General features: G+C 33.0%; 1 protein-coding gene across 5 annotated transcripts in view; it reads left to right on the top strand.

Moving 5' to 3' along the window:
- The window catches only part of LOC149786987 (uncharacterized), a 46,013-nt gene that overhangs the window by 2,961 nt on the left and 26,701 nt on the right, over positions 1–16,351 (top strand). For 4 of the 5 annotated variants that reach the window (XM_089977544.1, XM_089977540.1, XM_089977542.1 and 1 more), the window contains exons 2-4: positions 6,340–6,381; positions 7,308–7,366; positions 13,733–13,792. In XM_089977544.1, the coding sequence (XP_089833670.1) occupies positions 6,368–6,381; positions 7,308–7,366; positions 13,733–13,792 (133 nt within the window). In that variant the 5' untranslated portion in view covers positions 6,340–6,367. Of the gene's footprint in view, positions 1–4,537; positions 4,698–6,339; positions 6,382–7,307; positions 7,367–13,732; positions 13,793–16,351 lie in introns of all 5 variants that reach the window. The other variant, XM_089977541.1, reaches the window with a different exon arrangement.

The following is a 16,351-nucleotide window of genomic DNA, read 5'->3' on the forward strand; positions in this document are numbered from 1 at the left end:
TGTTAGAACACATGTGTTCGCTATCATCCTTTAGCACCTTTTCATTAAGCAAACATATTTAAGTGAAAACAAGTTGCAAGAAAAAGAAAAAGAAGAAATACGGTGGACAATATTCGTATAAAGTACAAAGCCTAAAGTCAAAACAGTGTTAATTCCATACTAATCGCGCCAAGTTCATCACGGTCTACAACACTTTAATAAAGAACAAATGTGTGAGCACCTAAATAAAGGTTCATTGAATATTTTCCACACCTTTGATGACGAGACTGATGCATTGTGTGTATGAATTGACTTATTTATGCAACCTCTAAATATTCTACACTATAAGGTACATCGAGTAAAGTATGAAATCCAATACGTTTCACCTACATTTGGTAAATGAAACTCTTGGCACTGATGCTGCAGTTGTTTTTATGCTATTGTTTTGTTCATCAACATTATCTTAACATTGAAGTAACAAGGAATAGAACATCCGTTTCATCAATTGAACACGTTCTGCACCAGCAAAATCCCTAGGGAGATTTGTTTCTCTATCCCACCAGTAGGAAACACATTTGTAAAACACACTTGCTTCACTTAAATTGATCCATAACGTGCTACAGTTATTTGACCGGATTGGGTAACGACTCATAAAACATTCCTCAGCTATTTAAGATAGCATGACATTCATAGTCAACTAAAATATCGCATTCTCATTTCCTGTTCACAAATCCGGTTCTTACCCGATACAATTGACATTGCACATATTGATGATGACGTCAATATTTGGTCGCGCAAGGTACGAGTCCTTTGTTCCCAGAATGGAATTAGATCATCACTTTGGTCCTCTGTGTGATACTCATTTTATACATTTGTTTGCAACTTTTATTTGCATAGCCTTGCTAGACTGATGGCCTTGTAACATAGATATGTAGGTACCTGTTTTAAACCGTTTCGTAACGTGTACATCTTTCTCTCTCCTAGTATCTTTTATTTCGTTTTTTTCCCGTCAATGAAGCATATTAGAGTCAGAATTCGTCATAGCTTTTGAGTTCAGTGTTTGTGTGAGCGTGAATTGCATCCTTCTTTTTGGATAAGAACCCGTTTAGCTCGAAACGTTGGGAAATTTATTATATCTACATCGTTATCAATTATTATGACTGAAATAAATACAAAACAAATTTTGCCATAGGGTACATGGATTATGATCGTTACAAGCACCTTACATTATATAAATAGTATGGTATATCTGGTAAACATGTTTATATCTATGTAAGATATATGCATCATTCTTTTCCGTGTAACATTTAATTTTTTAATTGTTTGTGACGTATATTATTCAGTATTCATTTTGCTTTTGAACTATTATTTTATGGGAGATAGAAATTTATTGAACAGACCTTTCTTCTGGTTTCATGTATATCAGAACAGAAAATTACCGTATGACATAGGAGTAATATATGCTGGTAAAGAACAATGGATGTGCATTTCAGACGCCCCACCTGAACCGTAACCATGCGTATGGATCGTTGTGCACATACATTTATATAAAATCTATCCTCATCATATACGTTTATGTTTCCTGATAAAAGACCAGATATATTCACTAATGAACTGTTGCATATGGGCATATGACATGCATCAATCTTTCACAACGAACATAGCTAAATGACCCCCCCTCCACAAACAAAACAGTTACAATGGATCGATCCTGAACTAAATATTGAAATATATATTTCATGTAAAGTCCATATTATTCTCTAATTTCATAGCGAATTAAACATGCTCCTAATCGTCGCTTAGTTTATCGTTAAATGAAGATCTATAATGCAGACATTTTCAAATGTAAGAAGTTATCAGCGAGTGTCTGGAAACAAGGATTATATTTGTTTTCCTTCACAGTTTATCAATACATTTGCTCGTAGAAGGAACAAGCGAACATATGTATTTATTTTAGATTTACCTTTCTGCAAATACATGTGATATGAGATTGTATGAATATAGCATTAACATACGTAAAGACCTGCTACGAGATACAATTTAAAAACATTTCATTATTTTCAAACATACTTTCAAGTTTTATCAAATGAGCAACAATCTTTTCCAACAGAAGTGTTCATAAATCTAGATTTCAATGCATAGAATGTACAGTTTCATAATGAAGCAATCTCTGTTTCTCATTTTGATTTGTTCATCTTGTTCATGACACCAGGAAGGTTTTAAAAAGTATATTGCAGCAACATATACGGCTTCGCACAAGTTAGAAAAAAAGTTGCGTCTAATTGTAATCATGATAGGATTATTTGAATTAAACATATTAATTCTGCTTACTATTGCCATCAAAGAAAACTTAATAATTGTGTTGCTTCCTATAGCAGAATAGCTTGATAATTAATGAGATCATTGCTTGTCAAATATGCCCCAGCAACCGTGCACTGAATATGAATTCCACTGTTACCCATGGTATATTAGTGTAAGGGACCAGTTTCGCACTGCTAAATAGAATTCCGTAGAGCGATGCATTCTTTTATCATAAACTGCTGTACGAGGCCATCAAGAAGAATGTCACAAACATAGTTCATACAGCTAAATCAGCCTACTACAGTATTAACATCAGCTAAAGTTCCTGCGGCAAAGAGCTTTTCGAGACTACGAACAAACTAATATAAGGGATAAAATGTATACACCTCCTAGGACCGTCTCTTAAATCATCCTTCCGGAACTGTTTGCTAATTTCGTCCGTGATGAAGTATAAACCATTAAAGATAATTTTGGAAGCACAAATCCAATTGACTCATCTTCACCATACAGCTCTGATACATAATTATGAGGAAGCGTGCCCACAAGTCATGTGAGGCTGATCAGACTACGACCTTACTGCCGCATGATTGCTTAGATTCAATATTGAATTCAGTAACATGTTATTAATTCTTGTCCCGAAAATCTCAATTATTTTTCAATATTAGCATTGTAAAGCCTCCGTTGCAGAAACCAACGCATGACCATTACAATCTAAAGAACTATTGCTCTCTTCCTATCTTCCCATTTGCGTCAATGATCTGAGACAAATTGCGATAACATATCGCACTCACCACGGTACTGTATGCATTCCAACCCAGTTGATCTATGTTTTGATGTTTCATAGGGTTTTGTTCTTGACGCCGTTATATATATATATATATATATATATATATATATATATATATATATATATATATATATATATATGGTCCCTCTTAATGATCACAGATCATCATCCGGTGTCTTTCCAAGTATCCAATTCTACGCTGATGGCACACAGCTATACAATACAAGATATGGAGAGGTGCATATCTAATGTATAGTCATGAATGACACTTAATAAGCTCGGGATACACGATGTTAAAACCGAAGCCCTTTTGATCACCAACCAAAGACTTTCTCATTCATATCCCTTACATATATCAGTATTACCATTTAATTCGTATAGTCAGTGCGAGACCCATGTATTACTCTAGACAACACTCACTCACTACACAACATTTCATGAATATTTTTAAAGCTGCGTTTCTTACACTGGATCAAATCGACTCCATTTGCAATTTTCTTTCAGTGGATGCCATTAAAGCACGTGTGTGTTCCTTAATACTTTGAAGACTAGACTATTACAATTCATCTGGTTATCAGCTAGAAAATCTTAAATGAAATTTAAAGCTATTGCTCGGATTATCCTTGGAATAACAAGAACTGAGCACACATCCCCTACAATGTTCCTTCTACAGGCTATGCATGCAATGCAGAATGAAATCTAACATCTACTCTCTCGACAACATTTTCGTTGACACGTTCCAGTCCAAAATGCCTATTGATACATGTTTGCATCCTATCTAAACACTTTCGCTCCTCTTCCAACACTTTTATTCCCATAATTCCCAATATTAAATCAAAGTCATGCGGACAAAGTTCTTTTGCGTAGCTGTGGCCAGCTACGTGCAACGAATTGCCCATTGTACGTTGCAATGACGCCTTGATTTCAATCAACTGTGCCCTTACAATACGCCCATTTCGGTTGCAAGATCAGACTTTAAAAAATTTAAAATGCAATAATGTTTTCTTCATTCAATTATTGTCAGCATGTTTTTATTTGTAATTGCATTGTGTTTATATTTGTAATATTGTCCTTGAATATGCTCTTATGTGTTAACAATTATTGTAAAGAACTTAAAACATCTAAATATAAAACGTTCTACTAAGTCAACGGTTGTATTATTGTTTTTATTATTAATTGTTGAAACATAACCGAGTACCAGTTTTTGTATACCTTTTGTTGGTAAGAGTTTTAAGTTTAACTTTCTTTATTTGAAAAATTGCCGCATTTTATTTCTAGAAAATACTTGTATAATTCTTCAAGATATCTTTCATATACTTGGTACATACATCAGATTCATGATTCATATGAGCACTATGTTTTCTCGAGGACTGTGGTTAACATAAATATCATTGTTTATCATCTTGATACACTAAGTTATATTGCTTTATTTTATTTTCATGAATCCTCATTTACGAACTCCCTTTACAGACAGATAAATCGAGTGGGTTCGGATTGATTGTTTGCGGGATGGTCTCTGCAATTGAACCTGTGATTCAAGGCTCTGCATATTGTGGATTTTAGAAGCTAAAAGCGATCACTATAAATATACTGACCTGCTGGACGTAACATCGTGAATCGTCTGACCATTGTCAGCCATATCATTATTATATATATGTATATAATATGTATTATTTATGATAACTTATATACATATTAGAAGCGTTAGTACATTATAAATAGTAAACACCTTGCGACATCATACTTTGCGATATTTTTATCTGTTTAATTACATACACAAAGAATATGTAGAATTCTAGCATGAAGCTTTCGTCTTCATGCAAAGGACTTCATCAGCACTTCGTTTAGGATATCCGATCCATAGTTAATCCGTATTCGATGGTGAAAGCTTAATTGTTTAAATGAGCGAATGCATCGCATAATGTAATTCTTGGGTGAAGGCTTAAATGTTCAAATGAGCGAATGCATCGGATTATTTAAGTATTGCAATGTAGTAGTGAATGTTAATCGTGACTAATATGATGTATATCCCTCCCATATTAAAGTTAAGGATAATTAATTTTGAATTGGTCTTTACAATAGCAGCATAGAATTACAAAAACATTAATTTCAGCATTTCGAAACAAATGTTGATGAAATAGCTGGTTTCAGGATAATTGGTTATTAAATATTGATATATTTTGTTATAAGGCAATTCTCATTTATGCTCTTTCTCGTCGTGGATTTATCAAGTTTAGATCAAACCTAAGAGATATATGAAAGAAAAACTTTCAGTGAGCATACAAATTAAAAATAATAATTGGGTAGAATACTAAAAACTAGAATGAGACGCAAAATGTATTCACTATCCTACAATCCATTTTGCTACTTCAGATATTATACTTAAATAAAATAAGCAGCCATAAACATAACATGCTGAATATTAATTCTATTATTAGTAATTGTTAATACATATGTAGGCATCTACTTATATAGCCTTTGTAATGTTATATTCTTTAGTAACCTAAAGCAGACCTTAGTCACATAGGCACAACCTAAATATAATTTACAGTCAGGAGTCAAATTAACAAAAATATAGATATACATAACATTATCTGCACCATGCTTTCTATCTCAATTTATAGAAGATAATTCAGTCTCGTGGATATTCCTGTTTCTTGTTCAAAGATCGATATATTTCACCGATGAATTATTGGTCACAATACAGCGAATGAAATGCATCAACCATTCAAAATGATTAGGGCTTCACGTTACATATAAATAGTAATGGAAGCAATGAATCGATACACAAAGCAAATATGGAAAATGTATTTTTCTTCTAAAGTCCATATTAAGTTTAGAATCGTACAAAAACTTGGTTCTCTTCGTTGCTTAATACTGTTAAGTTAATAGAGTTTATGATTAAATCCTGATCTATAATGCGGACATATACTTATCGAATAGATTATCAGCAAGGGTCTGCCATTTATCCACTCGGTTTACCAATTCTTTTTCCTTGACGAAGAAACATACAAACAGATGTTGTATTGAATTAAAATCTACCTTTGTGTATGTAAATTTAATTTGAGATTGTATTTGTCTATGTCAGAAATATCTAGCAACCTACCTAAAGCACAGTTGCAAAATGTTTTACATTTTCAAATACAGTTTCAAGTGTTATCAAATATGATACCTGTCGTTTCAAACAGAAAGAAAGTAAATAAATCGAAGCTTCAAATCATGGAATGTACAGCTACATACTGATGAAATCTTGTTTATTTTGGTTTGTACAGATCGCAAATAAAGTAAATTGCTGCAATCATGAGTTGGGGAAGGTAAGACCAATATTTGCATCTAACTGTAATTTAAATGAGAATAATATAAAATAGCATGCATAATTTCAATTAATGTTTGATCCATTCAACCGCAGATGCTGAAAGCTAGACATCTTGCAATTACCTGTATAATAATAAATAGTCTAAGCTAATGTTGATTAACTTATGTTAATGGTGTGTTCGTGGGGTGGGAATGCTGTATAAAAATATGACTAATGGGTTGAATATATTAAGGCTTTTGCTTAATGAGACTCTGAATAGGAACTAAATTACCAGCAGTTAAACAGCAACTTCATGGATAATGATCAGCATGATAGGTCTATATACTTTAATGACAATAATCATTATAACATGCAAAGAATACATCTGATTTTATATACATTATTTATATGTGCACTTTTACCTTTGGATAATAATATTTCATTCGGCATGTTAACACCAACATCATGCTTCAGATGTGTGTATACGTAAATTAACCCGAACATGTAACAGCTTCAATTATGTTCATTTCAATTGCTAAAATGCTTGAAATATTTTATCAGTGATACATTTTTTGCAATTGATGACGTACAATTGATCAAATTTTGAAACACGATGTCAAGTGTCTTTTGATAGCTATATCAAGTGCCCAATTCTTACAGAATAAAAAGTGAATCTCTTCGTGGTATTATTATGAGGATGAATCATTTGCAGCAACGTCTTACTGCAAAGTTATTAACGTGGTGCTCATAAAATCATTGTAGCATAACAAACTGTTGCACATCACACACGAAAAATGTTTTCTCCGTCAAAAGACATTTCAGGATTCATCAAATATGACTCAAGCAATCTGAAATATAAATATTTTGCGTGTAAATAATTTGAAGTCCATTTTATAGAAAATAAAATGATATTACAACTAAATCTTCTTTGGATCTTTTTTGTAGCGATAGTGCGATTTCTTGTCTGAGAAATGAAAAGACAGTGATGCAACTTAGATCATCAGGTAAGAATAACAGTCTCTAATTGTCATGAATCTATGATAATATTACTGTTGTACGAAAGAAATAATTGCAGCAGTAACCCAGTGTCTTGGACATTCAATTGAATCAAATTAAGTCCGATACATGGATTTGAAGAAAATATTATGGCGCTCTGAATAGGCAATATATAGCAGGAATTGTAGCTGTAGTAGTACATACGTAGAATTATTCTTGTATGTAGTAGTAGCAACAGTAATAGCACATCATAATGGCCAAATATAAACTATAAAAAGTATAAACTAGTTTTGGGATCTGATCAAAAATCCAATGCCCAACGAAAAATGTATAAACATAAATTGGTAATATTGTCATTTACGGCTACTGTATAAACTGTACATCGAAATGGAAATGGATTTATAAATTATATTAAATAAATAATAATAAATTAAATTCAGTGTGAAGCACTTTGTGAAATGTGGGTTTCAAAACTTTGAGATCATTTTGATACTTTTTCATTGTGTTGCTACAAATGTATATAATAATTTTAATACAGTTTCGTACAACGATGTATAAGAAGTTTATAATTGAAGTAGGAACAATTTATATGTATATCTGAAAAATATAAAAGAAGAATAATGTACCTAACATAAAGAGTCTATGACTTTCAGTATTTTTATATAAATATTTTCTGAAATAAGAGAAGAATATATAAGTAAAATGTATCCTAAACTATTAACATAAAAATGTAGTGACTGGATCCATAAGTTAAATCTCTACAAACGGGTAAGCTTGAGTAAACCTCAATTGATATTGAATTCATTCTTTTTGCAAGAAAATTCAGAATATTTTGTATATTACCGTTTTAACCTGTTTTGACATGGATGTTGAAAATATTAGAAATTATCTCGACTCTTCCTATTTATATCCGCAATAAAATCTGCATGAATAATTTGTAATTGTATTTAATCTGATATGTATATTGCTTAGAGGCGATTTGGCTGTCATGTTTAGTGGAGTTCTGTTTTGTAACTATTGTTATACTGTGTCTTTGTTTTGAGTATGTGGTGAATTAAGGTTTTCTGACGGGTAATATATTATATGAATTCAATGGCCAACATATGAGAAAGAGAGAGAGAGACAGACGGACAGACGGGCAGAGAGACAGATACAGACATAAAGAGAGAAACCATAATCCATTATACATGAACGCTAATTGTCAGCTCACTCTTCTGAATCTATTTTCGCTAGATATATTTGCAAATCGCCTTTACGTTTGATAGTATGACCAATTGGACAAAATGATGAATGATGTAGTACGACAAATTATTTTCAGCTTGCACTGATTACTGTTGACAAAAAAAGGAAAAGGAAAGAAATGCATCGGTAACGACATAGTTGATCTCTCACTTGTCGAGAGGAATGTTATATAAGGAATGTAAACTACTCTTATGCTTCCACTAATTTATTCATTGCAGAACTTCAATATCTGTCCCAAAGGCTATTTGCTCCTATAAGCATTTGTACATTGTTCTTCTCTCTATATGTATATGTTTATATGAGTATTGATCCGTCTGTTTATATGTTCTTCGATCTGTAAGGACGTCCTTATCTAGGTTTTACGTTTGTCTGTCTAATAGTTCCTCAAAATATTAATTCATCACTTACTTATCTGTATATTCGTTTTATCTGTTCCTATTTTCGCCTGTGTATCCTGTCTTTGTCAATACTGTGTTGTGTTTGTCTGCCAATCTAAACAACCGCATGATTTACGTAAGAAATGTTGACTGTCAATGTCTTCTTCGAATAGTTGTGTTAGAAACAAAGTAAATTAAAAACTTAATGCACCACACAAGTTTTCTATATTGTCATAGGTGAACCTCACGTGTTGCATTTTCAAGAAAGATTAAAAGAGTAAGCTATAAGGAAAATGATAAATATTCGTCATCACGTGCATACCTAATCACCTACGCACAAACACGGGAAATAACTGAATGCATGCTATTAAACAATTGATACTTTAAACACAATTGCTCAATGTTGTCTTGATCCCTATTTAGATCAGCATCCAAGCATATTGCATTTGGAAATAATCGCATGTCATGTGCGCGATTTAAAAAATACACCGAAAGTGAGCAGAGCAAGACTATACTGTCAAGTACAATAGCAAATATCTAAGTGTGTGTGTGTGTGTGTAGGTGTTCCATAACGGCAGAGTGAGTATGTGTGCGTGGATTAATGTTTGTTTGTGTACCTATAAGTGTGTTATGACATTGTATTGACATGTAATTTTTCAGTTTTCCATCCTATAGGTTACTTCCATGAAATACATTTTAAAGACTATACCATTACCCGAAACGAGAATAATAAATTATGTCCACCCAAACTTACTTGCAGAAATAGAGGCTGCAATCTATAAAATATGTTTCTGATTGAATACACCCTAGGGTTGACAGAAGCTGCGAATTAAAAGTTAGTTTGATGTGTTAACTTCTCATTCTACATTTGTTTGACATATTCCAGGGGTGGCCTAAATGTGAACAATTGACAGGTATCGTCATATATTCGGTCTATACGCCATTATATACATACTGTATAACGTAATGTTGTAAATAATTTATGAAATTATAAATGTTGCATGACTTTAATATTTGCTCAGACCTGAAGGTTGTGTATGTTTACAAGTTTATCCATTGACCCGAAATCTAAGCTGTTTACATAGCATTTGGTTTATACGTGTAAACATAATGGTTAAATTAATTTTTGGTCAGAGTTAATCTTGTAAACAGATAAACTAGCATTTGCTTTATAATTATGAGTGAAAACCTAGCATTTGCTTTATAATTATGAGTGAAAAGTAATGTCCACTCTAGTAAAATTCTATTAAGACGGCACAATTTCTTAAACATTCTCTCACGATACGTATCTTTATTTATTCAGAGTTTTGTGACGCGTTGACAAGTGCTGCCCTATAATCAGTCAGTACAAATTCATTAGAGTTGTATAAAACAGCAAATTCAGAAAGGAATTTTTCAAAATATTCATTGCATTATAATAGTACTCATATGTTGTATTGCTTGCACATCACGACATTATATAATATTTACACATCATCACATTCAAGGAGACAGTAGTTTATTAGGAATATTCTATATGTAAGGACTTGTCATTACTACATTTTCTAATTATTTAAAGAATTTGATTCACAATATTAAATGTGCCTTTTGAGTTTTCATTTCATGTTTCTAGATATAAATTGCTTGTTGAATTTTATTTGATTTTTTTGGTTTCACTTTCTTTGTTTCACATTTTAAATTCAGAGAGGCTTCATATAAATTAAGGATCGTCCGAGATGGATCTAAATTTCTTTAAAACCTATTTCAGATAATAAAGTTACCCTTGAAATTCATATTAATTTGGTCTCAGATTTTTTTGGTTTGTTTTGGGCATACATTTTTGAGGAAGTATGTTTTAGTGAAACCAACAAACATTCACTTTGGCATCTATCCTTAGGAACTGCGCATCAGATCCTAATCAGAAGTGGTTAAAATCTATGAAAGATCATGCTTTGCTCGAACTTTCAGAAAACACACCCTGGATTAGATGAAGTCGTCATTAACAAAACACGATATACAAATTATTTTAATTAAATATTTAGTTGGAATGCTCTTTTGGATAAAAGTGCTTTGACTTATTTAGAGAACCTGTATGATTCTTACAGGAAATTAAACGACTTAAACTTAAAGGAAGAGATGGAATTAGGATTAGTAAAACTTCAGGTTTAGAGAGAGAGAGAGAGAGAGAGGAGAAAAAAGGACAAATACAGATTATGAGAAAGGGAAAGGAGATAGAAGAACAGCTATGTCAAATGCTTGTATTCCAATAATGTCGAGGACACATGCCTGTATTGAAAGAAACACATTTCCTGAGATCAACCATCGCAATCTATTCTCTTTTGGAGGTTTATGAACGTTCATGTCACTAGGTTCTATATGATTTATTGGCGATTCTGCCAAACCAGTCACTATTAAAAAAATAAGGGGCATATGAGTTTCAAGGAGTATTTTATTATCAGGTACTCTGGCTCTGCATGAGGAGTCTTCTCCTGAAATTGTTTTAATTTAAGGACTAGAGTGCGGTGCTCCTCTTCATTGCGTGAAGTTGACATAAGAGTTAGTTTCTGGTCCCTGACGGTTGGAACTAACTTTTCTACCCGTATAATGTATTCTCTTATTACTAGGCAATGACTCAGCTTTAGAAAATATTGCTATTAGTGCACTTGTAACTGACGAACCTTGTTCGGATCAGAAAGTATATCCTGTCAAAATTGAAACCCTTATTTGCACCCTCCATGTGCAGTTGCCAGACTATGGAAATTAGATTTGTCGAGGGTCTATATATACACCGTAGTGCATAAACTTAACACGATACACTTACATTAAGAATGTTTATGCACGTCAGTTTGATGTTTGCCACTGTCTGTAACGTAATCGAGCTAACACCCTTTGAGACTGAATATGTATTTACGAAATAACAAACATATACAAGTGACAATACAAATATCTATTATTATCTCTCACTAATGATGAAGTAACATGACATAATTATTTGAAATGTTCAATAATAATAAAGTTATCTCAGATAATTAAACGCTAATGGCATTCTTATAGTCAACCACTATAATGAAATTCTCCTAGTCAAACATTATGACCTTGTTATAGTCAAACACTATAATGACATTTCTTTTAGTCACACAATATGACCTTCGACCCGCTTCCCGGCTCGGTCACTTCAACTATCCAGACTGGTCATGCACATCTACGTTGGCACTTTCCTGGCGGTCTTTCATCACTATTGCCGCGGCCTCTAGCTACACATAGTCAGTCCGCACAGTTATCTGCACCTACACACTGGTACCTAGTTATCCACAAGTAGTAATCCACGCCTAGTTATTCACCTAGTTGTCCACACCTAGTTAGTTGAATATGAAAAGAAACAACTTTCCAAATAGTCTGCTTTTTGTGTATCTAGATTAAAATATATGAACATTTCAAATAGATTAATACTAACACCTGAAATATTCCTTATGTACGACTGTTACGTACGAATGGTATACCCAAAAAATAGAAATATGATAACTAAAACTCTAATACATACATATTGCGTCTTCAATATTAGTTATAATAGCGACAAGATAACCTACAAACAGGAGTATTGCATAATTGTTCATATCCCTGTTAATGATCGAATCGTGCCATCTCTCGCTCCCAAATTACATAAGCCATACACTCTTGATGAATTAAACTACAAGTACGATAAAACAACGCAAACGTATAATCCAATATTGAACGTGTTTTGCGAAACTGAACATTAATTAAAAAGAGTTGATTAAAAAGAATCGAACTCACCCAACTCGATGGCTCAAACTAAGTAAGACATAATGGCGATCCCGCCCCGACAGCCAAACCCATAAAGAGCTTCCCTCTAATGGCTGTGTCAGTCAAGACCCCTAAGTAACATATATAGTCGTGCGCGTTAATATGTATTACGCACGTGCCGCACAATAAATGAAGGCGTCACGCCATGCAAAGAAAAAGTATATTTACAATATACTATGGCGCGCGAAACACGTCAAATACTGGAATTTATGGTGGTCTAAGCAAGCCATATCAGGTATTTCGTAACACTGTCTAAGATGTTAGTAAAATGCTCTATTTTAAATACAATAAAGACTTCTGCCATTGTTGCATATGAAAACTGATCTATAATGTATTTAAGTAACAAGCACTTATATAAATATATAAATACAATCAAATAAATGCGCATTATAGCCAAAGTGAACCTAGTTATGCTGTTTGTTTCTTGTTTGACCACTTTTCCCGAATATTTCACTCTTTTACTTGTGTCATCACTTCACGTGGCAGTGATACTATTTTACTGATGAACAATCTGTCGGTAGTGGCTATTCTAATGGTATTTGTTCTTATCTTAGCGTCAATGAGGACAGAATTAAGGTGAATCAGTACATGAAGGTTCACTAAATTCGGAATATGTACGTACTGAAATCACTATGAGTGGGTTGCTCAAATAAAGAAATTACTTTTAACTTCCCAGTTTCTTTTATTGCAACAGATTGGCAACGTTGCTGTATTTTACAGCTATCAAAGATACCTTTCTGAGCTTAATATGACTTATACATTGTAACATGGGAGTGTCTAACACAGTACTTACAGTGACGAATAATAATTAGAATATCTTCTCAAAAATGATTCACATTCTTCAATATACCATATAATAGATGCCAAAATTAACTTAACAAAATTGTTAGTTCCAGTACACATAAATCTAATAATATCATGCAACTATCTTCCATCTGCCATTTATTTCCACAGGTGTGCGGACTGTCTCTTATAAAAACGACAAGACGGGAGAATCTATGTCACTTGGTTTGGGTAAGACCAATATATATATATATATATATATATATATATATATATATATATATATATGCAAATATCCGACCTTTAGGCGACAGTGTCTAATTTGCAACCTTTCGGCGACATCGTTGTATACTGAATATGTGTGAGTTATTATTTTGCCTTTATAGTGGATAATGTATAGTATACTGAAAGGAATATGAAAATACATGTAAAAGTGGTAAAATAAAATAAATGACAAACATACATTTTTTATCGTCCATTTACTGTCACCGAAAGGTTAAACGATGTACGCTCATGCATAAAACCAACCCTTGGGCGACCGGTCGCTAAATAGTTCATGTGTCTCCCAAAGGTTTAGCATATATCTCGCTCAGGTATAATTTATGTGTGTCATCTAACAGTATTATATACAGCTTATTTCGCTATTACGATTACCAGCGAGACGGAAATAAAGTGATCGCATGAGTTGGAGGGTCTAAATATCGCATTTCTGCTTTCGGCATCCATAAAATATTGGCTTATGTTATCACTTCTCGTAATCAGGCGACTGTTTTAGTATAGTTATTAAACTGGACTGGAATAACTGGCCGTAAACCGGAATAGCGTAGTGGTTTTAATTCGGACTGTATAAAGTTTTAATCTTGAAGATTGGCGTGGTTATTTAGATATAGGTCGATTTTGCATATATTTTGTAGGAGATATTGTTGTTTTATTTATATTTTTTACTGTATATAGCAATCATTATGTACATGAATTTCAGATGATTATACATATTTTTATTCTCTGCTAGTCTGCAAATCAGTGGATGTTCCATTTAAAATATTTTTCATAATTCACTGGGGTCAATTATGAATGGGGTCACGGTTGGCTGAGTGTTCTAAGGCGCTCATCTTTATTATATCAATGACACTACCCTCCGTTCGCATGGGTTCGAGACTCGACTTGACCTAAGTGGGAATGCGAGAAAGCTTTCCAGTAGCTTCATGTGGGTCAGTGGTTCTTCGTGGGTTCCAAGAGTATTTTCGTAGTATTCTTAGTTTAACGGTAAACATGTCAACATATCACGCAGGTGTAGGAGGTTGGAATACAGCAACCTACTTTTCATTTTTCTTTTTGATTATTTGTATTCAACGTTGAGTTATGAAAGAGAACTATGTTATTACTAAGCTGGGCTGAATTTGGATTATTTTGGCGGGACCCCTGGATTTACGCGAGGGGCCTCCTGTGAGCACTGCAATTTGAAATAAACTTTTAAACAAGTTTTATAAGATATCGAACTTAAAATTTATTCCATCAATTTAAACTTACTTTCTCTCAATAGATATTTTTTTTTTAAAATTACTAACGCGCGGGGTACCTGTAAAAGCGGGGCCCAGTTGGGCCACATCGGTCCAATCTGCCAAAAAGCAGGCTCTGTTACTACTACTATTTTCTATACAAATATCAAAAACAGCAGAAAATAAATGGTGATCAGCTGACATTATCCAGTAAGAGAGCATCTACTTCAATTTATTATACATTCTGCTAGCCAATACGTTCGAGCGGAACATAAAGTAAAACCGGCTTGTATTGAGTGAATAACGGATATATTCTATCCAAAAAAAAATGAAATAAATGAAATATATCCATTATTCACTCGATAGAAGCAAATACCCTCTATCGATAAACAGCGTACCTTTATTTTATATCCATAATGGTAAACTGAGAAGCTCTCTGAACCATTTCCGAAAGATATATATACTATCTTTAAACAATTTACTGATAAATAAATGAATTTTTTAAACGTTTGATGAAAGTTTTAGCCTTGGCTGACTTCTATAGTTTCACATATAGTCGTCACCGTCCAATTCATATACAGTTTTGCTAGCTGTTAAAAAAACACACCATAATAACAAGCGAAAGTTTGAATTTTATTTTCACCAGTACGTATACTGATCGCAGCCGTTTCAGACATCCTAAAATACAGACTGGTATAATGCAGTCAAATCTGAAAAAAATATACAAGAAAACTGAATTATTTGATCGTTAATTTAGCTACAATTTACCTGTTACCAAGTGAAGCTGGGCAAGATTGGGTCAAAACCTATGGCAATTAAATAAGAAGACGAATAATACAAAAGCCATACTGAAAGTACTGTTAGAAACCTTTTTTAATATGGAATATTGCAACGTAATGGAAGCGTTGGGGTGGGGGATTCAGAAGAAAATTAAATCAATAAGCAAAACATATTGTCAAGTCAAACAAAACGATCGACGGGGAAGGCCAAGAGAGTGCAATACAATATTAAATATTTAATTACAAAAAGAAGAGGATAAAATAAAAGTGATGAAAGTACGAAGTATATGTTTAACTAGATACATTTAAAGGACAGTATGATATATACCTTTGAGAAAAAAATAATCCTGTTTATATAGGAAGAGAAAAAATTACATTACCTCCGCAGCGACACTCATAAAACTAAATATCCCACTTCTTAGACATTATAACTTAGAAAATATTGGAAAAAGCATTAAAAAAAACAAACAAGATAAAAGGGAGTCTGTGTGAAACATATATATTTCTTTGTGTGT

Source organism: Sinohyriopsis cumingii, chromosome 12 (assembly GCF_028554795.1).
Source record: "Sinohyriopsis cumingii isolate HCF-2022 chromosome 12, ASM2855479v2, whole genome shotgun sequence".
Taxonomy (NCBI): Eukaryota; Metazoa; Mollusca; class Bivalvia; order Unionida; family Unionidae; genus Sinohyriopsis; species Sinohyriopsis cumingii.